We start from the raw sequence: 24098 nt of genomic DNA on the forward strand, positions 1-24098 counted from the left end.
CCATGCCCTCTGGAGCTGCAGAGAGCAGCTCAGAGCAGGAGAAACCTGCATGTACCCCAGAGGCCACTCCCATACTCTGGGCCACAATCCCAGATTTGACACTCCATTTAAACTATGCTCTCCAATCAGCCTCCCAGCAATCCCACCTCAGGCCTGCCGATAGGACCGGCCATGCACTTAGCCCCGAACCCTGACTCTACTTTGGGTTGTCAGTCTTCCGTCCCTAGAGGCTTGGCCCCTCAATCCCTCCATATTGGGGACCCCTGAGCCACACTCCAGGACTCTGACCACCACCCAGAAGGAGACCGTGCCATTGGGGCCTGCACAAAACCCTCAGCCTGGGAGAAACCTGCATGCCCCCTCAGGCCACCCCCACCTTCTGCGCCATCCCTATGCTACAAACCCAGAGCCTGAGGCTCAGCCTCTCCCCCTCCCTTAACTGTGACTCCAGGGAGCTCGCCTCCTTGGTCACTGACAGGGAAGCTGCCTGGACCATGACCATGGTCCTACATGTCCCCAGGATGCACCTAGCCAGAAAGCGCTCCCACCACCAGGTGGGCATGCAGCCAGTATCGCCTCACAATGGCCAGTTCTCACTAGTTTTCTACCCAAATGAATGCCACTTTGAGCAGAAAACTCATGAGAATTGGTCAGGTACCCAGGCAAACTATGTTACAGTGGTGGGGGCCTTCAGGGGGGCCGCGTCAGCCCATCCTGGGGTCCCGTGTGGTCTTAGGCCAAAGCTTGTGAGAAAGCCCTCTAAACTCAGAGTGCAATTGTGGCGCAGATGGCCTCCGAACGCATGCCAAGCATGTCCTCTACTCTGCCCTCTGGGGAGTCCGCCTAATAGCTGGCAGTTGGGGCCTGCCATGACCCTAGGCCTTAACCCTAACCCTGAGTTGGGTTCACAGGCTTTCACCCAAGAGGCCTGGCCCCCAAGCCCTCCAGATTGGGGACCCCCTGAGCCACACCCCAGGAGTCTGCCTGCCACCCAGGAGGAAACCGTGACCCGTGGAGATGCGCAGAACCCTCAGAGGAGAAACCTGTGTGTACCCCTGAGACCACCCCCAACTTTGAGGGTCCCCCTGGTGACAAACCCGAGGCCTGATGCCAAGTCTGAACACTACCTCTACTCAGCCCCCTGGCGATCCTGCCTCAGCGCCGGTAGGTTGGGCCTGCCATGCCTCTAGCCACAAACTCTAACTCTAGTTTGGTTTGTCAGGCTTCCATCTCCAGAGGCCTGGCTCCCCTAACCCTCCAAACTGGGGATATCTGATCCAACGCCAGGACTTCGCCTGCCAGCCAAGAGGAATCCATGCCATTGGGAGTTGTGCAAAACATTCAGAGCTGGAGAAACCTGCGTGCCCCCTCAGTCACCCCCACATTCAGCACACCCCCCCCCCCAAGGCAGAAACCTAAAGCCTGACACTCAGCCTCACCCATTCCGTCAACTCTACCCTCAGGGAACACACCTCCACGGTTGCCTTCAGGGGAACTACATGGTCCCCCATGGCCCCTACACGCACCTAGCGATAAACAGCTCCCAATACCCAGCAGGTGCGTGGCCTGAATCACCACACAATGCCCGCCAATTCTCACAAGCTCTCTGCCTAAAACAATGTCAATTTGGGCAGAAAGCTGGTGAGAATTCGCCAGGCAACCCTGGCAAACTCGCTTCTCCCGGTGAAGGCCTTCAGAGGAGCCATCTGGGTCAGGCCAGAGGTCCCCGGTGGTCATGGCCGGAAGACTGTGATAAAGTCCTCTAAAGGCCAGATGCACAGGTGGCCTGGATTGGCTCTGAACACTGGTCAAACACACATTCTACTCAGCCGCCCCCTGGGGAGCCCGCCTCAGGGTCTTTTGATGGGGTCTGCCATGCCCCTAGGTCCTAACCCTAACCCTGGGTTGTGTTCTCAGGCTTCCATCCCCAGAGGCCTGACCACCTGAGCCTTCCAGATTGGGTACCCCTGAGCCACACCCCAGAACTCTGCCTGCCAGCCAGCAGGAAACCATGCAGTTGGGAGTTGCCAAAACCCTCAAAGCTGGAGAAACCTGCAGCCCCATCAGGCTACCCCAAATTTCGGGGCCCCCCCAGGCCAGACACCCAGAGGCTGATGCTCAGTCTCACCCTCTCCCTCAACTCTGCCCCCAGGGAACTCACCTCTACGGGGGCCCTCAGGGAGCAGCATGGGACTGGTCCACAGTTCCGCAAGGCCCCAACACACACCTAGTGAGAAAGCGCTCCCAGCACAGGGCCAGTGTGTGGCCCGAACTGCCACCCAATGCCGGCCAATTCTCACGAGCTTCCTGCCAAATTGATGTCAGTTTGGGAAAAAATCACGTGAGAATTGGCTGGAAATGGCCAGCGATCTCACTTCCGGCAGCAGTCCTTCAGGGGAGCCTCCTGGTACCTGCCCAGGGTCCCGCATGGTAGCGGCCCAAAGTCTCCAAGAGAGCTCTCTAAACACCAGGCGCACTTGCACCCCGGGTCTACTCCAACCTGGGCCAAACCTGCCCTCTCTAAGCCCCCTGGGGAGGCAGACTCAGCGCCATCAGGTAGGGCCTGCCACTCCTCTAGGCCCTAACTGTAATCCTGGGCCACCCCCGGAGTTCTCAGGCTCCCCTCCCAGAGGCCTGGTCCCTAAGGCCTCCAGACTGGGGACCTCTGAGCCACACCCCAGACGTCCGACTGCTACCCAGAAGGAGTCCATTCCCTTTGGAGCTGTGCAGAACCCTCAGAGCGAAAGAAACATGAATGCCCCCTTGAGGCCACTGCCACCATTGGCAGCTTACTGGCCAAGAACACCTAGCCTGAAGCTCAGCCTCACCCCCTTCCTCAACTCTGCCCCCCCAGGAGCTCACCACCGCAGGGGCACTTAGGGGAGCCGCATGGGCCCAACCCGCAGTCCTGTAGTACCCCTAACATGCATCTAGCGAGAAAGCGCTCCCAGTACTGGGTGGGTGCGCGCGCCAAATCGCCGCCCAATGTGAGCTAATTCTAAAGAGTTTTCTGCCCCAATTGACATGGGTTTGGGCAGAAAGCTTGTGAAAATTAGCGAGAAACCCCCGGTGAACTCACTTCCGGCTATCTGGGACTTCAGGGGAGCCTCTAGCGCCTGGCCCCTGGTCTCAAGTGGTGGCAGCAGGAACCCTGTGAGAAGGAGCTCTAAAACCCATGTGCACATGTGGCCAAACACTCTGTCTACTCAGCTCCCTGGCATTTCTGTCTCAGCACTGGCAGATCGGGCCTCATATTACCCTAGGCCCTAGCCAGGACCCTAGGTTGGGTATTCAGGCTTCCATCCCCAGGGGCCTGTCCCCCAAGCTCTCCAGATTGGGGACCCCAGACCCACACCCCATAAGTCCACCTGCCATCCAGATGGAAACTGCCATTTGGAGCTGCACAGAACTCTCAGACCAGGAGAAACCTGCATGACTCCCTGAGGCCACCCCAACTTCGGGCGGCCGCCTGGTCACCAACCCAGAGCCTGATGCACCCCATGATGACTGTCTTTAATTCCGCTCCCCTGGGGATCCTGCCTCACTGCTGCAGATTGGGTCTGCCATGCCCCTAGCCCCTAACCCTAATTCTAATTGGGTTTTCAGGCTTCTGTCCCAAGAGGCCCGGTCCCCAAGCCCTCCAGACTGGGGACTGCTGAGCCACAAATTAGGACTCCTCCTGCACCCAGGAGGATACTTTGCCATTTCAAGCCGCACAAAACCCTCAGAGTAGGAGAAATCAGCATGCCCCCCAGAGGCTACCCCCACATTCAACGCCCCACCGGGCTGCCAACATGGAGCGTGAGGCTCGGCCTGAACCCCTCCCTCAACTCTAGCCCTGGAAAGCCCCCCTCAGCTGTGGCCCTCAGGAGAGTTGAATGGGTCTGGCCTGAGTTCCCAGATGGCCACAACACACACGTAGCGAGAAAACACTCTAAACAGCAGGCACCAGCACGGCCTAAATCACCACACAACGCTGGCCAATTCTCATGAGCTTTCTGCCCAAATCAATATCGATTTGGGCAGAACGCTCATGAGATTTGGCCTGAAACCCCCGGGGAACTCTCTTCCAGCTACATGGGCCTTCAGGGAAGCTGCCTGGGCCTTGCCGGAGGTCCTGCATGGTCGCTGTCTGAACCCTGTGAGAAAGCGCACTAAAAGCCAGGGCACAGGTGGCCAAACACTCCCTCTGCTCAGCCCCCTGGGGTTTCGTTCTCAGCGCTGGCAGATAGGGCCAACTATGACCCTAGGCCCTATCCCAAACCCTGGGTTGGGTTTTCACGCTTCTGTCCCCAGGGGCCTGTCCCCTAAGCCCTCCAGATTCAGGACCCCAGAGCCATATCCCAGGAGTCTGCTTGCCACCCAGATAGAAACTGTGCCGTTTGGAGCTGTGCAGAACCCTTCAGAGCCGGAGAAACCTGCATGACCCCCTGAGGAACCCCCACTTTCTGCAGCTCCCTGACTACAAACCCACAACCTGACACCCTGCCTCACCCCACCCTCAACTCAGCACCCCAGGGAACCTGCCTCAGCATTGATAGATCAGGCCTGCCATGGCCTTAGCTCAGCTCACCTCAGGGACCCCTGTCAGCTCTAGGCAGACCTGGAGCTCCCACCTGCTGCAAAGCTCTGGGATCCCCCCTCCTTCTGCCAAAATTACACTGGCCCAAGTCTTTCAATGAGAAAGGGAAAAGCTACTTCCCGAATGCATAACACCTCCTTTCCTTTTCTGTCCTATTTCTCTCCACTTACCTTTGTACCTGGCAAACTGTAAGGACCATAGGAATGGAACATGGACATGCTCTGGGATCTGAATCTTTCACGGCAGCTTTCTGAGGACTCCTTATGCAGTAAGAAACTAGCGTATCCTATCACAGTGTGTTTGAAAATGATCATCTACAGAATAGGAGAGCAAAAAATCACTCCATTTTTACCTCATTCTTCATGAAGCAGAACATGGTCTTCTTCTTTTCTTCATTGATTTCAATTCCAATTCGTTTCATGCAGTGGTAATTCCTTTGGGATAGGGATAGGATTTCACCATTCCTCACCTGCATAGGACACCCAGAGCTCATCACAAGTGCCCTCCCTAACAGCCATCACGCATTTAAGCCTCTCTCCCACACATCCTCCTGCCCTCTGGCAACCCTTGGTTTGTGCTCTAACGTACACTAAAAATGACCCAGATGTAAATTTTATGTGGTTTGGCCATATTTACTATTTTTTAAAAAAAAAATTTTAATGCCATTTGTCTTCCTCGGGCCAAAGGTCCAGTGCGGCTCAGCGGTAAGATTCTGCTTATTAAATAGAAGAGCAGCACTGAGAAGATTGGAAGAATCATTGCGCAGTTTCTCCTGGATGGGTGGACTGGCCAAGATGCAGTCCCACTTGGATGAAAGAGACGTAAACACCTGCAGAGCCCTGGAGCGGCCACAGGAAGCGCCCTCCCCCTCCCCGAACGCGGGTTTGTTCAGAAATCGCCCCCGTCTCGGGGTCGCGATGGAGCCCACCGCCACCACCAAGTTCACCGGGCGCTTGCCGCTCCTGTTTCTGCTGCTGCGTCTGCTGCTCGGGATCACGGCGGCGCAGGCCGGGGTCGTCGTGGGTGTGACGCCCGGGGAGCAGAGACAGGTGAGTCCCGGGGCCTTGGAAACCTTGTCGCCAGCTAGGGCCGCCGCCCCCGCTCCTCACCCCTAAGCAAGTCGCCGCCTCGGGCTCCTTTCCCGCTCCTCGGAGTCCGCCGGGTCTCTGTCGCCCTGTGGAACGGAAAAGACTGAACCTGGGCGACCACGAACTGCCAGCCTCTGGGCGCAGGGAGCCAGGGGGAGGGGAACGAGGCCGCAGCGGGGAGTCTGCGGTCGCCCCCAGCCCCCGCCTGCCCCTGGGTGAACGGGTACCCAGCCCTGGAGCCCCGGGCTATGTGCAGGACAGGGCGATCGCGCAGGGCATGGACTCGGCACAACCCCGCGACTCTGCAGCTGACGCAACTTCTCCACGAGTCACTAACCCCACTGCTGTACACCATTACACTTCGGGGCACCCTTGGGCAAAGGTTCAAGGCTTGCTTCAGCAACGCCTCGTGCTCCTTCACCAGCCACATCCCAGCACCACCCAGCTCAGGGTGGGCGGCTCTGATACCCCATGACCACAGACCTCCTCCCTCCAGGTCCCTGGACCACACCTGCCTCTTAGGGCTGTGATTTTCCCTAACTCAACTGTCCTTTCCTCCTTCGATCACAAGATGGTGTCTGTACCTAACATTCCAATGTTAGGATGTGACAAAGGGTACAGAACATTTTCCTACAGTATCTGTGTCATAGGGTCGTGTGGCCCAAGGAGCAGGTCCAGCCACACATTCATTCACATATTGTCTCTGCATCCCTGCTAAGGCCACAGACTCGAGCAATTACAACACAGACCTATGCAATATTAACATATACAGAGAATCTTTGCACCAGGCCCTCATTTCAGTGAAAATAGGATAGGGCTCACATCCCTGTGTCCTTACAGAGGTTTTAGGGTTGATGCTCAACTCTCATTTCATCCAGTGTAGGGCACTGTTTTAACATTGTATTGGAGAAAAGTGTAGACAGTGTGAGAATATTGTACTTGAGTGTCCCTGCCACCCAGCCCCCAACCCACAAATATTTCAACTACAAACATTTTTCACTCCTGTAACAAATATGGGGAATGAAAAAGAACCACTATGTGGGTACCTAAGCCAGTTGAGTCACTGTGAACAGGACGCAGGTGACTTCTTGTTCTCTGTAACACCAGCTGCCCTACACCATTTCAATGACAGAGGCCCCAATGACACTAGGATCCCTGAGAACAATGTCAACTCACACACTAGGTCCACTGACAATGTCTGCATAGTCTCTGCTCCCCAGTGTCTATCCACCCCTGGGAATGACCATATGACCCTTTGCAGAAGGCCAGCAGGAAGCATTGCACTTGCTGTTGACTTGAAGGGTCCTTTCTGATGGATAGCTTGCTTCTGCTTCTTCCTTTAGGGTTCCAGCTCTGAGAAGGGGCTCAGATCTGGAACGCAGGCAAAGGATCCAGAGTCTGTTTGATTTCAGACTCCTTCTCATCCATTCTGGGGCTTGGTCATTGTTTTCATTATTCATTGTTCAAATCCAGCAGCATCTAGGTTGGCCGTCTGGGTATTTTGCCTCCAGGATCACCGTGTTCTGTGAGCCCAAGGGATGGAGAGTTTTCTGTGGGACAGGCCTGGCTGGCATTCCAACCTCTAGATCATTTCAGTCTTTGCTGTGTCCCTGTATCGGACTGTTGGGTGCCGGCACCTCAAATCTCCTATTTCAGGACTCTTCACCCCATTATTACTGGGCACCTGTTTCTGTAACACTGCCTCCTTCAGCTAAGGTTGGCCATCAGACAAGATGTCACCAAGCTTTTTGACAACACTGGTGCCCTTCTTACAGTGCAGTCTTTATGACTTTGATATAAAAAGTCCTCCAGACCCTTCCATGAGCATAGTTGGAGGACATGTTGTTAGTTTTGTGTTTGGCATTTCTTGCTATATCTGTTCTGTCAAAGGCTGAGTGATGCTGGGTATCAGTCTCATACACACAGGGGACATTTCAATGGCTGTGTGGCCTCCTGCCAGTCAGAGGCATCCTGATTCTATCCCAACAAGGGAAGAGCACCAGCCGCTACTACGGGGGGGAGGGACTATGCAGGGACAGTCTTTGTTCTGCCAGCTCAGCCCTACAATGATGCAATTGCTGTCACCTGGATGGCAGAGGGGTGCCTGCTGCTCTTTTTCTTCCAGCCCCAACCTCCACCTGTGTTTTCCCTTCGCAGATGCTCTCTCGCTTTCCTACAATTTCTCGATCACATCTCAAGCCGGGCCTGGACAACCGTGGTGTGAGATTCAAGACCAGGTCAATGGAAACAAGTTTCTTTCCTATGACTGTCAGAGCAAGCAGTTCAAACCCATTGGTCCTTGGGGGGTGAAGCTGAAGGACACAGCATTTTGGCAGAAACAGGAGGAAACTCTGAAACTGCTGGTGGAAGAGCTCAGAAAGAAACTGCTGGACATCAAAGCAGAGAATTTCACTAAGAGCTGTAAGTCTGAAGGCCCAGGGCAGAAGGAGAACACTTTGGCAGGGCCGGGGAGATATTGTGTTCATGTAAAACTGCGAAGTGGGTCCCACACTTGTGGCCCAGCAGCAAGGGTAGACAGGGAGGCCGGAGCAGGACCAGGAGGGCAGGGAGTGAGCTGAGGAGAGCACAGTGGGTGGGACAAAGGATTGGTCAGGACCAGAGGCTGACTTGTACCCCCGCTGGGGGCGGGTGCAGGTTCTCTCACCATGCAGGGCAGGCTCATGTGTGAGCGTGGGGCTGATGGACACACCAGAGAATCCTGGCAGTTTGGCTTCAATGAGCAGATAACACCGCTCTTTGAACTGGAGAACAGAAAGTGGACAGTGGATCATTCTGGAGGCCAACAGGTTAAGGACATGTTGGATGGTGACAGAGAACTGACCGAGCTCTTCATGAAGATCACAAATGGAGACTGTCTGAGCTGGCTCCAGCAAGTGTGGGAGCCCTGATGCTGGAGACCACAGGTAACTCAGAAGACTGGATGGAGTGCTGGTTCTCTTGAGATGAGCTCCACCTGCCCCACAGTGTGGGGGGTGTGTGTGTGTGTGTGTGTGTGTGTGTGTGTGTCTGTCTGTCTGTCTGTCTGTCTGTCTCAGGGAGACAGAAAGAGAAATTGATCCATCCATGGCGAATTCTTCCTGGCAGTATAATGGCCATGGGAATGTTCTAGCATCCTTCCTTTCCCTTCTCACCTCCTGGATTTTCTTCCTCACACACTTTGTGCTCAGGTATTTCTTGGATTTCTTGCTGCCCCAAACAGGGGAACATCAATCTGTTTCCAGGAATGGTGTTCTTACTGATCCCTTTTCTGAGAATCATTGTCTTTTCCGTGTCCCCCGGTGTATTGATGGGAATCCTTCAGTGCCGCCTAGACTGTCTCTTTCACCATCCTTGTCCTGCATCACCTACTGTCTGTCACAGGAGCAACTGCTTACATTGCAAACCTTGCTTCCCCCTTTTGCTGGAGGAGCCCCTGTGGGACAGGGCACATCCCCTCCCTTCCTCTCGACATCAGGACAGGTCATAGCAGCTGCCACAAGGACTGTGATAGACACCATCTGCCTGGTAGGATGGGCCTGGGCCAGCAGGAGCTGATGAAGCTCAGTTTGGGGTCTGGACGGGGGCTCTGATCCTTGCGTTTTCATTTCATCACCACCAACCACGCAGCAAGACATGGCCCAGACCAGGAACATCTGGATCTTCATCGTGAGCTCCATCATTGCCAGCCCCGTTGTCATCATCATAATTTGCATAATCATCATCAAAAATCAACACTCTGTGTAGAACTTCTTCAGAGGGACAGGTAGTGAAAGCAGATTGAGAGGGAAGGGAGGGGCAGATGGCCTGGTGTGAGCACAAGGAACGGTGAATTCCCAGCTTCACCCCTGCCCACTGCCTGAACCTTCTCACTGGGCATTGGGACCAGGTGAATGAGATCTCATATCACATGTTGGCAACAACTTGGACAAGCTTGGCCCTGAGGTCTGATATGGCCTCACTCACTGTTAAGGCCACTGGGAAAGGGGGAGGGGCCCACACCACTGCTTAAGGCTGGTCAGTGCTAAAGGGATTGAGGGAATTCAGGTCTGGCTCTGTCCTAGTTCTCCATTGGAGAGAGTCAAATTGGGCCCAGGGTGGGTGGTATGGGGACAGCGGGGACACACAGCATGGGCCATACTCCTCTTTGAGAGAGAGCAGAATGGCGGCTCCATGAGACATCTCAAGGAGAAGGGGACCCCATCTGGGCAGTTACAAGGACAGGGAGCCAGGGTCTAATCCCAAGAAGAGGGAGTGGGAAAGTCTCTGCAGACCAACTCAAAGGGCTAGACAGTCATGCCGTGTTCCCCCAGAATGTGGCTTGTGTCTTTGCATGTAATGCAGCAAGTACCCAGTAGAGACCGTGCATGACAGGACTAGAAGAAGGCCAATTCTCCGTGCAACAGTGGGAATCCTGGCTGGGACTGGTGCCATCCTGGCAGCTAGCTTCCTGCAGACCTCAGATCCTGAGCCACTGAGCAGCCCCTGCTTTGGGCAGGGCTGACCTGGGAGATGGGTTAACTGAGCTCCCCTGTGAGCTCCCAGCTGAGCTGGGCCAAGAATAGATGGGATGGGGGAAGAGATCATCAGACTAAGAGCTCTTTGTGCTGCTCGCCAGAAGGCTGGGAGGGAAGGAAAAAGAAGGACCTTTGCCCACAGTATTCCCTAAGGTTAGAGGTGTCAAGTGCAGGCCCCTGTCTTGTGTCAGATCTCCCAGCAGGTCCTTTAGGACCTGCCATGAGAGGGAGCGTAGGAACCCCAGTCACATGAGCACATTGGTTTCTTTCTTTTTTTTTTTTTTTTTAAGATTTTATTTATTTGACAGAGAGAGATCACAAGCAGGCAGAGAGGCAAACAGAGAGAGAGAGAGGAGGAAGTAGGCTCCCCGCCGAGCAGAGAGCCCGATGTGGGACTTGATCCAAGGACCCTGAGATCATGACCTGATCTGAAGGCAGAGGCTTAACCCACTGAGCCACCCAGGTGCCCCAGCACATTGGTTTCTTACTCACTTTGGTCCTAAGCCCAGACCATTGGAAATGGGGTCTGGGGCTGACTCAGTGATTTGGTTCAGGAGGGAGGAGGTTTGTAAAGGTGGCTGGGCCCAGGGCTACGGTCATGGCTGGGGGGAAATGAATGCCCCTGGGTGAGAGCTGGGCTCTGGGGTGAGGTGTGCTGGTGAAGGGCAGCCCCAAGACAAGGGACCCAGGATTTCCTCAGCCACTGAGACAAACATCTGTTCTTTTCTTAGACTGCCAAGACTACCAAGAAGCCCCTGAGAGTGGAACCAGCTCAGCGACTCTGCCTCTGGGCCAGCTGCCTTTGGATGAGCTGCTGTCCATCATTAGACGACCACCAGCATTTTCAAGTTTACGAATCCAAAGACCTCAGTCCAACCACGTGGTGCAGGACAGGGGATCTCCCATGTCCCTTCTTGCATTTGGTGTTTCTCCTGTTCAGCACTTCCCCTTGGCATATTCTATGCCGTTTTCCGTCGGTGCTAAGTGACGGAATTCTTGCACTGAAATGTTTAAATACTTGACTGAGGAATCTCAACAAAGGGATTGTTTTCCATCTTGTCCTTTGGTTGTGCAATATTGGATTCTTCTATGTAAGAGGACCATGTCCTTGCAGACAGTATCACCAAAAAGATATTGTTTGAAGCTTTAGAACTTCAGGGATATTTTCTGTGTCCTCATTGATTTTTTTAAAATCTTTTTTAACAACTTTATTAAGTATATTTTACATTCCTTAAAATCAACCCATTAACCTCGTTGACTTTTAAGTGAGATATTTTATAATGTGATGATTTCCCAGGGCGTGGGTAGCTAAGTTGGTGGGGCATCTGCTTTCAGCTCAGGACTTGATCTTGGGGTCCTGGGTAGGATTCCTACATCTGGTTACCTGCTTAGCAGGGAATCTCTTTCCCCCTCTGCCCTTCTCCTGCTCTTAATCATGCATTCTCTTTCTCTCTCTCAAAAAGTAGTAAATTTTAAAAAATATTTAAATATATAAATATATATATGTAATGTGATTATTTTCTTCAGCAATTTATTTCCATCAACATTATTGAAAGAAGCATATCTCTTATAAAAAATTAATTAATCTGAAATTTGTTTTATATCCTATAAGAACTCACGGAATTTTGTTCTTCCTCCACTGTATGGGGTAAAAATAAGTGTGATTCTGTTAGATTTCTTGGGACAGAATTAAAGAATTTCTAGAGACAGAATTTAAGGATGGCTCGGAAATCAACTTTCAGGCAGTCATCTGTCAGTCTCAGACATGATCCTGACACTTTGGAATTTAACAGATATTCTGGGAATGAAGCAGTTGAGAATCTTTCTGATTTCCCTAGGTCCCTTACCTGCAGCACTGACTTTCCTGTCATCCTCCTTCAGTGCTCAGTGAGTCTTCATAGCAGAAGCAGGTCTGCTTCTAACAGTTGATTTATTCCCTCATGAGCAAAGGATCAGTATCTAGAATATACAAAGCGCTCCTGCAAATAAATAAGTATAAATCTGGTTCTCCTAAGATCTGTGCAAATGCTTAGAGCAAATTACAGACAATAAATCAGCCTATGAGATCACTGAACACATCCCAAGTAATCAGGATAACATGAAGAACAACAGGCTTGCTTTATACATGCATCAAACTGACAAAATTTTAAAGAGAGCTATAGCAAGTGGTGGACAGGAAATGGAATAACAAGAGTTCTCTTATGGGTTGGTAGGAGTTTAAATGAAATCACTCACTCACCCTATATTTCACTCTATCCAGACGGTGGTTGGTATGTTCATCCTACTGCATGGTAATCCCAGTGTTAATTTGAGGCTGGAATCACATGGGGACCGAAAAGCAACAGAGATGTAAGATTGTTTATTGCAGTGCTCTGTGTCCTAGCAAAAAATTAGCCATATGATATCCAACTGAGGCACAATATATACAATGTGTTAGGAGATTTCTGTTTCTCTCTACTTAAGACTAAATAATCTGAACCACCATCGAAAAGAATGACAACAAGGTGGGTCAAAACACCAGCTGAACAAAGCTTTCCGATATATATTGAGAACTTCTGAACAACATACAGTCCCAGTGGACTCCTACATCTAAGTCTCTTCACCAACATTTAAAAATTAAACCAATCAAACAAAAAGGCAAATCAAACACTCTAACCCTCATCTTCAGCACATCCAGCTCAGGTCCATCAGTCTCTTTAGACCTTATTGGACATTGCTGGAACAGCTGGAAGCAGAGTCCCTGAGGCCCTCAGGTACCATGGGACCTTCTAAGAGATGATCCTGTGGTGACACAGGGGAATGTCCTGGTATAGGGGAAATACATCCTAAAATGTTGGCATCAGGGGACATCACGAAAACTGGGAGGACAGTAGTGTGACAGCTCTGTCATATGGCTCAGGAAGAAAAGTGTTCAGTACAAGATTCCCAATATCTTAAGAAGTTTAGGCTTGTTTCAAAAATTTGTATGGTCTGAAAAATGGGGACACAAGAAATACATCGGTTTCAGAATTTGATGTAATAAGGTAAATGACTTCAAACAGCTTCTGGTCATTTTTTTAAAGTCAGGTCCTCCCTCTTTGTTTCCTTCTCCCTCTCTGTGCTCCAGCCTTCGGCAGCCTCTCCCTCCTGTCCCTCATCAGCATAGTCACCCCAGGCCTTTCTAGAGAGGAGAGCAGCTGAGGACTGGAATTGGGAGGTGTGCATCCTTAATCTCTAGAGATCCTGACCCTCACTTTGGTGTAGGAGATGGAAGGCACCTGAATCAGCTCTTTGGAGATTAGATCACCCTCTAAGCCTTCTGTGGACAGTGTGTTCCCAATGATTTTTCTGCTTGAAACTCATGACTGCTAAGGGATTTCCCACAAAACCTCCCTGGCCCATTTCACCTCCTGAAATCTCTTCCTCTCCAAAACCTTCAGGTTCTCACCATCAGCTTCCAGGCTTTCTGTTCTAGAACCTTCCTTGGTCAGGTATTCTGGATCACTCGGACCAACAACCTGTGTCCTGTGAAAGCTGGGAAAAAATACCGCCTGTCATAAGTCTTCCTCACCCACCTGTTTTAGTCAGACTTCTCCAGAAAATGGAAATAGTGTAACATGTAGACGGGCAGAGAGATAATGAGAGATTTACTTATGTGCCTATGGAGGCTGTCAACTCCACACCTGCAGTGTTGGCCAGCATCCTGAAGCCCAGGAGACTCAATGGTGCAGAGGGAATCTGAAGGCAGTCTGTGGGAGAATTCCGCATTCTTTGGGGGCAGTCATTCTTCTTGTTCTTTTCAGGCCTTCCACTGATTTGACAAGGCCAAGCAATGTTCCGAAGGACATTCTCCTTTACTTGAAGCTCACCAATTTAAATGTCAATTTTATCCAAAATATTCTCCAAGTGGACAGGCAAAATTAACCATTCCACATCCTCAGGCTAAATTAATCATCCTCTCTTCCCTTCTGTGGGGCCTCGCAACTGAGTGCAGAGTAAGAATGTCACACCAGGTACTCACTTCAGCAGCACATACACTAAAACTGAAACAATAGAGAGAACGTTAGCATAGCCCCTGGGCAAGAATGACTTGTAAATTCATGAAGAGTTCCATATTTTGGGGTCATTGTTGCCATTTTAGTACTTTGTTCTCCCATTCATCTATTCTTCTCTGAACAGAAGGAGAAGTTGGGAGAACTCACCTCAAAAAAGAGAACAAGTACTGACTGCCAGGGATCTAATCAGCATGGACATTAGTAAGATGTCGGAACTAGAATTCAGAATAACGATTATAAAGATACTAGCTGGGCAGAAGACACTAGAGAATCCCCCACTGGAGAAATAAAAGAACTAAAATCTAATCAAAGGGAAAGGAAGCAAAAAATAAAATAAGGGAAATCAGAGAGGGAGACAAACCATAAGAGACTCTTAATCATAGGAGGCTGAGGGTTGCTGGAGGGGATGGTGGGGGGGGGGATGGGGTAACTGGGGAATGGGCATTAGGGAGGACACGTGATGTAATGAGAATCAGGTATTATACACCGCTGATGAATCCCTAACTTGCGACTGAAACTAATAATACACTATATGTCAATTAATTGAATTTAAATAAAACGTGAAGAAAAAAGAAAATGACATTAAATATATGTATAATAGGGTGCCTGGGTGGCTCAGTTATTAAGCGGCTGTCTTCAGCTCAGATCATGATCCCAGGGTACTAAGATCTATCCCTGAATCAGGCTGCCTGCTCAGGCGGGAAGCCTGCTTCTCCCTCTCTCACTCCCCCTGCTTGTGTTCCCTCTCTCCCTGTGTCTCTCTCTGTCAAATAAATAAAATCTTTAAAATATATATATGTATATATATTTTTACGTATATACACATATATATGTATACATAACATATATACATGTATATTTTTAAAATATTATATTTCTTTATATTTCTATTTATATATTTATTTTTATGTATTTATATTTAAAAAATATATATGTATATATATGTGTGTGTTTATGTATATAAACATATAATAATTTTAAAAAGGAGAATATCTGTTATGTTCTTGCTCCTGAGAAATGGTGCCATTAAGAAGAGTCATATCCCATCCAGCGGCAGGAGCTTGAGGAAGTGTCTCTGGGGCTCCTGCCTCCCGCCTCCGCTGCTGTGGTTGGGCTGCTCCTTCCCTCGTCGGTCCTCTGCTGAGTTTCTCCTTGCCTGCAGGGGGCAGTGTTCAGACCGGCGACAAAGTGTGTCGAATTTTTATAGTTTTAACTGGGTGTGCCCTCCAAAGTGTCCAGAGTGTGCCGGGTTTTAACTGGGCGTGCTGGAGTCTACTTGTTAAAGGTACCTGATGCTATTCCCACTAGAGCTGAAACTTACAGCGCTCTGTGGTCAGTAGACTTGGGACGTGTGGGGGCTGTGCTTGGTTCTGGTGGAGGGCCCTGGCTCTGGTTCTCAGGCGCACTTGCCCTAGGGAAGAAGCACCCGCAGAGCGCAGGGGGTGGGGCGTGGCGAAAGAGGCTCAGGCCTCCACTGTGCTGCTCCCGGAAGTCAGTCCCTGCTGATGGGCAGGGGGCCAGAAATGGCTTAAGCCCACTCCCTCCTCCGAGAGAGGGAAGGTTGCACCTGTCGCTGTCTAGGAAGCCCTCACAGAAAGTGAACAATCTCCTCTCATGTGTCCCAGGCAACCCTCAGATCCCTGCCTTCACCCTGTCTGTGTCCAGGCCCTCGGCCACCCCCCTCCCCCACACACACACCCTCCCCCTCAATGCAGTGCACCTGTGCTCTATGCCAGGCACACTGGCTGTGTTCCAAATCTACAAACTTTAGGAACGTGGTGTGGCCAGGACCCCTACTGATCCTTTGGGGGAAGGTCTCCTATGCTGGGCCTGATGAAGCTTTCGCCCAGAGAGGAAGCCACACCAAGGTAAAAGAGCTTGGAGTTTGGAGTCAAGTGCAGCCAAAAGCCAGCCTCAAGGTTAGCAGCGGCCCTCAGGAGGTGTCTCTGCCGCTATGCTAAGGGTGCCCACTGGCTCTTCTGTACCCTCAGAGGCATGCCACCTCTCCCAGATGCTCCCTAAGAAGCAAGAACCCTCTTTCCCAGTGCGTCCCAGGGGAACCTCAGATCACACTCTCAGCTCCCAGGCTATCCACAGGACCACTGCTATGCCGCCAGACTCCACACCAGCCACACTGCAGACTTCCAAAACTCCAGTCTTTGAGCTCTGTTGGTTGTTGTCAAAACTATCATCAATCCATCTCGTTTTCCCAGTCAATGGCTTTGAGGAAGTGTTTGCCTTGTGGGATCCCCTGTGCGCTCCTCTCTCCCTCTGTCTTTCTCTCCATCACTTCTCTCCATGACCAGGGGCCCCTCCCCACTGCAGCCCCTGCAGTACCCTTCTCCCCCAAATCACACCTCTGCAACTCCTACTTCCATGATGACATGGTCTCTTTTCTCCCTCTCATTGTGTAGTCTGTTCTGTTGGTCCTCAGATCGCTGTCTTGGGTGTTCAGAATGATTTGCTGTTTATCTAGCTGTGTTCGAGGGATGAGGGAAGCCTTGGGTGCTCCCACTACTCTACTACCTTAGCTCTCCTCTCTAATCTCGTTTTATTTAAAGGACTTGAGGTTGTGTCACAAAAGAGAGAAAGAATCCCCGAGGTTCTCTAATGTCATATAATATATTTTTTTAAACAATGGACAGGATCACTGACAAGTATCTCACTTTCACTACCAAAGGAGAAGTTGCGCAATATTCTCTTCATACAAAATTCTTGTTTACGCAGTTAGAAGGCAAACTGTTGGGATTCCAGCAGTTAGCACCAACAGAAAACAGCATTAATGTTATGAAAAAGTGCAAAGGTGGATTATCATGACCGAGAATGAAGGCAATGAAATGTTCCATCTCCTCCATAATCATGGTGATCTGGAGGATTCTTCCTTTGCTCTAGGGATCAAAGCTCCCGTTGGTTAAGGTGAACAGCAGATGGTGGAAAGATCACCCCCCAGAAGGGACAGTGGGTGCAGGAGAGCATATCCCAGGGGCTCCTTGTAGCAACCTCAGCCTCTAAAAGACAGACAGGAGCTTGTTCAAGTGGCTGAGGAAATCCTGGGTCAGTCCTACTGCCCCCTAAACCCTCCCCCAGTCACTCCCTCTCTCAAAGACCTGTCCTCACTGATGGCCCAGCATCCCCTCCCACAGCTCCCCAACACCTGGGTCCAGAACCTGAACACACTCTTCCCTCATTAGCACAACACAGAGTCAGCTCCAGGCCCCCTACCAAAAAGCAGGGCTCAAGACTAAAACCAGGGGGGAGTCTGGATGGCTCAGTCCTTGAGCGTCTGCCTTCTCCTCAGGTCATGATCCCAGGGTCCTAGGATCAAGCCCTGCATTGCATTGGGCTCCCCTCAGTGGGAAGTCTGCTTCTCCCTCACCCACTCCCCCTGCTTGTGTTCCCTCTTTTTGCTGTGCTTCTGTCAAATAAATAAATAAAATCTTAAAAAAAAAAAAAGACTAAAACCAGGAATGAATCATCTGTTCCCTTTAATTAGATCTTGACCCACCCTTTGAATCAGAATTCATAAAGGAGGGGCTGGGAGCCCTACCCAAAGTAGGGACCTGAATCCTGGTTTCTGGATTGTTGGGAAGACTTTTAGATACAAATCCGTCTTCTCTTGTCTTCAGCCTTTCCTCACCTTGGTAGCTGAACACAAGGTCTGAGTGTGACTGTCCTTGTCCTGCCACACCCTTTCCTGGTCCAGTCAGGTGAGCATCCCATTCCAACAGCAACTCAATGCCCCCTCCCTCCTGGACCTCTGCTCAAGCAGGGACAGTTCAGCTGACTGGGGCTCTGGGCTCTGCAGGAGGCTAGCTGCCAGATGAGATTACCAGGGCTGAGCCAGGTATCCTAGGTATCCCAGGGGAGCTCTGGCCTTCAAATCTCATCTTGCAGAGTCTCTCCCATGGGCCCTCTGTCTTACCTGCCATATAGTATATTACCATGATATACTATGATATACTATATTATATATATATATATGTATATATATATATACACACACACACACACACCATATATATAGTCACCATATAGTATATCATTTGTTTTTGATCTAGTGTTCCATGATTCACTGTATGCATATAACACCCAGTGCTCCACATGATACATGCCCTCCTTAATACCCACCACCAGGCTCACCCATCCCCCCACCCTACCCCTCTAAAACTCTCAGTTTCTCAGAGTCCACAGTCTCTCATGGTTCATCTCCCCCTCCGATTCCTCTCCCTTCATTTTTCCCTTCCTTCTCCTAATGTTCTCCATGTTATTCCTTATGCTCCACATGTAAGTGAAACCATATGATAATTGACTTTCTCTGCTTAACTTATTTCTCTCAGCTCCAGTCCCTTCCATGTTGATGCAAAAGTTGGGTATTCATCCTTTCTGATGGCTGAGTAATATTCCCTTATATATATGGGCCACATCTTCTTTATCCATTCACCTGTTTAAGGGCATCTTGGCTTTTAGAAGCAGATCTGTTTCCTTCTTGAAGACTCACTGTGCCTTGAAGGAGGTGAGTTGGAGGGGAGGAATCAAAGGAGAGTAGCTACTGGAGATGTCTGGTCTGGGGAAATCCAAATCTCATTGCTTCACTTCCAGAATTTTCTCTGCACCTAGAGTGTCAGGATCATGTTTGACACTTACAGATGACTACTTGAGAGGTGGTTTCAAAGAGACTGAATGCCATTTATTTCCACTGCGTTATAATGTAAACTTCTGAAATAATGTAACCTTTAATATTTTATTTAAATACTTATTTAAAGGATAAATTAGAGTTTAAAGGATAAACTATCATAAATATAATCTTGTTCTTAAAAGATCTGAGTCTCAAAAGAAAGAAGCCCTGAGATTCTCTACTTTCACACAGTATTCTTTTAGGAATGAGCAATGAGCAAGATATTGACAAGTGTCTGATTTCCAGTACCAAAGGAAAACTTGGGAAATATTTTCTTTGTTCAGAATTCTTGTTCAGGCAGTTAGAAGGCCAAGTCCAGGAATCCCAACAGTTAGCACCAGAACATCAGTGTTAAGAAAAAGTGCAGAAGTGGATCATCATGACCGAGAATGAAGGCAGGGAAATACTCCATCTCCACCATAATCACAATCTCCTGGAGAACTGGAGGATTCCACCTTCGCCATAGGGATTGAAGGTCCTGTTGGTGGACATGAACAGCAGGTAGAAGGTCACTCACCAGAAGGGAGAGCAGGTGCAGGAGAGCACATCCTCAGGCCCTTCTTTTAGCAACTTCAGCCTCGAAAAGAGAAACAGGAGCTTGTTCCAGTGGCTGAGGAAATCCTGGGTCAGTTCTCCTGGGCTTCTCCCTCCCTAGTTACTGCCTGGCTCAAAGTCCAGCTCACACTGAGGGTCAAGTATTATCCTACACACACACACCCCCACCCGATCCTGGGCCACCCAACCCCTGGGTCCAGCAGCCTGACTAAACTCTTCCCTCATTACCACAAAACAGTCAGCCTCGGGCCCTACTCCTGAACACCTAGGCTCAAGTCTAAAGCCACCAATGATTCATCTGTTCCCATGACATAGATCCTGGCCCCCCTCTGGTGGGAAGGCCTGAGAGAGTAGCTGGGAGCCCTACCCAGAAAGCGACCTGGATCCTGGTCCCTGTAGCCTTGAGGAAGGTTACAGGCAAAGATCCATCTTTCCCTTGTCTTCCGCCTCTCCTCGTCTTGGCAGCTGAACACAAGGTCTGAGTGTGACTGTCCTTGCCCTGCCACACCCATTCCTGGTCTGGTCAGGTGACAGCATCCCATTCCAACAGCAACTCAGTGCCCCCTCCTGAGGCACTCTGAGGCACCTCTGCTCAAGGTAGGGGCAGTTCAGCTGGCTGGGGCTCTGGGCTCCATAGGAGGCTAGCTGCCAGGTGAGAGCTCCAGGGCTGAGCCAGATATCCCAGGGTACCCTGGAGCTCTGGCCTTTGAATCACATCCTGGAGAGTCTCCCATAGGCCCTCTGTCTGAGCTGCCACCACCCAAGCTGAGTTTTGTGGGAGCAGAACCCTGCAAGCCAGCCTTTGATTGGGTGGGCAACGGCCTTCCCACCCCTCTTCTTTGGTTCAGCATGGAGATGCAGCATGGAGAGGTCCTCCATCCCTAGGACACATCACGTGCAGCCACCAGCTGCTCTCCCCCAAACTAGAGTGTTATCCATGCCTGGTGCTCCTACTGTCTGTACACCACCCCTCACTCGGGCACCTCCCCGGTGAAAAGCTGGTCTGAGCCAGGCCTGATTTTGCTCAATCCTTTTAGCAAAAACAGGATGTAAAGTTTGGGGTTAGGGGAGGGAGAGCCCTGTGCTTTCCCACCAGCCTTGGCGAGGCACTATCAGAGCTCAAAGCTAAGCTTGCCCAGGTAACTACTATCAAGCAATGTGAGAATCCTTTTACAGGTCAACTCAACTGGGCCAAAGGATGCCCCAGTAGCTAGGAAAACATTCTTTCTGGGTCTGTCTAGAGAGTGTTTCTGGAAGAGATGAGCATTTGAATCAGTAGACTGAGTAAAGAAGACTGTCCTCATCGAATCCACAAGGGCCTGAATGGAACAAACGGTGGAGGAAAGGTGACTTTGCTCTCAGTTTGGCTGGGTCATCCTTCTCCTGCCCTCAGCGTTCGTCATTAGCACTCCTGGTGTTTTGTTCTTTGGACCAGGACCTAGACTTACACCACTGATGACCTGATTCTCAGGCATTCAGGTTTGTGCTGGAACCCCACCACCAGCTTCCCTGTTTCTCCAGCTCGCAGACCCCTTAGTCATGAGCCAATCCCTTGTAATAATTATCTACCTCAACCTCTACATCAGCAGCTCCTGATGAGTCTCTTTCTTGGGAGAAGCTAATATAGTCCAACACATCTGGTCTCATATTCAGGTGAGAAGGTTCAGGCAATAGGACAAGGGCTTGCTATTCACCTTTCTCTGTGCTCACCTCAGGCCATCTGCCTCTCACTTCTGACTCAGTTCTGCCCACAGTACCTGTTATTCAAAGGACTATGCCTTGGACGACAAGGAGGATTGACTGTGTGAGGACCACAAGGAAGACAGAAGTGATCAGCCTGGTGGCTGTGCCTTTGACCAGAGCTACACTCAGCGTTGTGACCGGTGCTCCTGAAATGAAACACAATAGTGAGAGCCCTGGTCGGGAGCCCCAAACCGGGGGCATATGTCGTTAGCTGCTGCTGCCCCAGGTAATCCTACAGCCCAGATGTCCTCCTTCCACCATGTTTGTGGCAGCCACTGTGACCAGTCCAGAGGATGAAGGGGGGGGGCGTTTCATGCAGATCATACAGCTAATGGGGGAAGCAAGGCTTTCCATATTGACAGTCACTCCTCCCGTGACAGAAGAGGAGGGGACATGTATGGATGGTGACAGAAACATCTTGTCAGGAGCTGACATTTCACCTGGCATTGAAGGTTTTCATGAAAGAGACCAGGGGAGACTAAAAACAACAATGAGGCTCAGAAAAGGGAATAGTAAGAAGTAAATCTCTGGAAACAGAATGATGTCTTCAGGTTGGGGCCAGCAAGAAATCCACAGTGAGAGGACCAAAGGTATGCGCAGTAGGGAGAGATGCCAAGAGGTGAGATGGGAAAGGAAGGATGCTAGGACATACTAGTGGCCCTTGTACTCCTAAGAACAACTCATCATGTATGCATCACTTACACACACACACACACACACGCACACACACACTATGGAGGGGTCAGCCAGTAGTCTCTTTTCAAGAGAACCAGCACTCCATCCAGTCTTCTGAGTTACCTGTAGTCTCCTGGGTTTCATCCCTGTGCTCCCGTACTTGCTGGAGCCAGCTCTTACAGTCTCCGTTTGAGGTCCTCACGAGCAGCTTGGTCAGCTCTCTGTCATTGTCCAATGTGCCCTTGAACTGTTGGCCTCCAGGAGGAACCACTGTCCACTTTCTGTTCTCCAGTTCAAAGAGCGGTGTTATCTGCTCATTGAAGCCAAACTGCCAGGATTCTCTGGTGTGTCCATCGGCCCCACGCTCACACATGAGCCTGCCCTGCATGGTGAGAGAACCTGCACCCGCCCCCAGCAGGGGTACAAGTCAGCCTCTGGTCCTGACCAATCCTTTGTCCCACCCACTGTGCTCTCCTCAGCTCACTCCCTGCCCTTCTGGTCCTGCTCTGGCCTCCTTGTCTACCCTGGCTGCTGGGCCACAAGTGTGGGACCCACTTCAAAGATTTACATGAACACAATAGCCCCCTGGACCTGCCAAAGTGTTCTCCTTCTGCCCTGGGTCTTCAGACTTACCGCTGTTAGTGAAATTCTCTGCTTTGATGTCCAGCAGTTTCTTTCTGAGCTCTTCCACCAGGAGTTTCAGAGTTTCCTCCTGTTTCTGCCAAAATGCTGTGTCCTTCAGCTTCATCCCCCAAGGACCAATGGGTTTGAACTGCTTGCTCTGACAGTCATAGGAAAGAAACGTTTTGCCATTGATCTGGCCTTGAATCTCACACCATGGTTGTCCAGGCCTGGCCTGAGATGTGATGAAGAAACGGTAGGAAAGCAAGACAGCATCTGCGAAGGGAAAACACAGGTGGAGGTTGGGGCTGGAAGAAAAAGAGCAGCAGGCATCCCTCTGCCATCCAGGTGACAGCACTAGAATGTGGGCAAGACAGAGCAAGGACTGTCCCTGCACAGCAGCTCCCCCTAGCCTTGGAGGCTGGCGCTCTTCCCTTGTTGGGATAGGATCAGGATGCCTCTGCCTGGCAGGAGGCCACATAGCCCCAGATAGGAACCCGCTCCTACCAGGCCAAACCCTGCATCAATCACTCTACCCAGTCCAGGGACACGCCAGCCTGGCCATAGCACAGGAGGCCTGCATGTCCGAGGACTGTCAGGATGCAGGACTGTAGGAAGATGAAGGGCAGGGAGGGGGCTACTCCTGAGGAGCTGGGGCAGGTGGGGACAGGGTGAGGACAGACTCCAAAGCCAGACCAGGGAGAGTTCAGGATCATGGGTCGCAGGATTCAGCGAGGCCCTGGAGATGGCGCTAAGGTGCTCCAAGGATGGGTCCCGGTAACATGAAGACAGGCCTGTCCCGCGAGGCACTGACTAGATTATCAAGAACTTCCCGAGCAGAGAGGAGAGGAAGGGATTCCAAGCCTCAAAGAAGTGCATAAGTAAGAATGGTATAGAAATAAGGGCAAAACAAACAGAAGAAACTCCCAAAACACACAAACAAAAAAACCGCAAAGAGGTCCACAAAATACATCGATGGGGAGCGCTGGAGGGGAGGGGATGGTGACTCACGGAGAAGTTGCGTCAGTGGCAGAGTCGCGGGTTGTGCGGGGTCCAGGCCCTGCGCGATCGCCCTGTCCTGCACATAGCCCGGGGCTCCGGGGCTGGGTACCAGCTCACCTAGAGGCAGGTGGGGGCTGGGGCCGACCGCAGGCTCCCCGCCGCAGCCTCTCGCCCCCTCCTCCCCCGCTCCTCGCGCCCAGAGCCTGGCAGTCCGTAGTGGCCCAGGTTCCCTCTTTTCCGTCCCACAGGGCGACAAAGTCCCGGCGGACTCAGCGGAGCGGGAAAGGAGCCCGCGGCGGGGACCTGAGAGGGGCGGGGCGTCGGCGACCCCAGACGGCGACAAGGGTACCAAGGCGCCGGGACTCACCTGTCAGCGTCGCGCCCACGCCCAACCCCGCGGACGCTGCAGCGATTTCGCGCAGCAGCAGAAACAGGAGCGGCAAGAGCCCGGTGAACTTGGTGGCGGCCGTGGGCTCCATCGCGACCCCGAGCCGGGGGGAGTCCCAGGTGAGGCGCGGAGTGGCTTCGGAAGGAACCCCGCGGGCCAGGAAGCAGAACGTGCTTGCTGCGGCCGGGCCGGGGCTGCGCGAGAGGGCACCTGTCTCTCCT

General features: G+C 51.3%; 1 protein-coding gene and 1 non-coding gene across 2 annotated transcripts; one reads left to right on the plus strand and one right to left on the minus strand.

Annotated features, from left to right (window-relative positions):
- Nucleotides 1-14176: 14176 nt before the first annotated feature.
- LOC123942875 lies at nt 14177-14283 on the plus strand. Its single transcript, XR_006818508.1, has one exon. It is a non-coding gene; the product is annotated as a U6 spliceosomal RNA (small nuclear RNA).
- Nucleotides 14284-19115: 4832 nt separating this feature from the next.
- LOC123942140 (UL16-binding protein 2-like) lies at nt 19116-23203 on the minus strand. Its single transcript, XM_046006059.1, has 5 exons — nt 23019-23203; nt 22500-22795; nt 21990-22265; nt 21206-21337; nt 19116-19371 (listed from the first exon to the last, which is right to left on the minus strand). Exons 1-4 carry the CDS (start codon nt 23201-23203, stop codon nt 21213-21215), a joined length of 882 nt encoding a protein of 293 aa, XP_045862015.1. The 3' UTR covers nt 19116-19371; nt 21206-21212.
- Nucleotides 23204-24098: the final 895 nt, after the last annotated feature.

The sequence above is a fragment of the Meles meles genome, chromosome 5 (genome assembly GCF_922984935.1).
Source record: "Meles meles chromosome 5, mMelMel3.1 paternal haplotype, whole genome shotgun sequence".
Classification (NCBI taxonomy): domain Eukaryota; kingdom Metazoa; phylum Chordata; class Mammalia; order Carnivora; family Mustelidae; genus Meles; species Meles meles.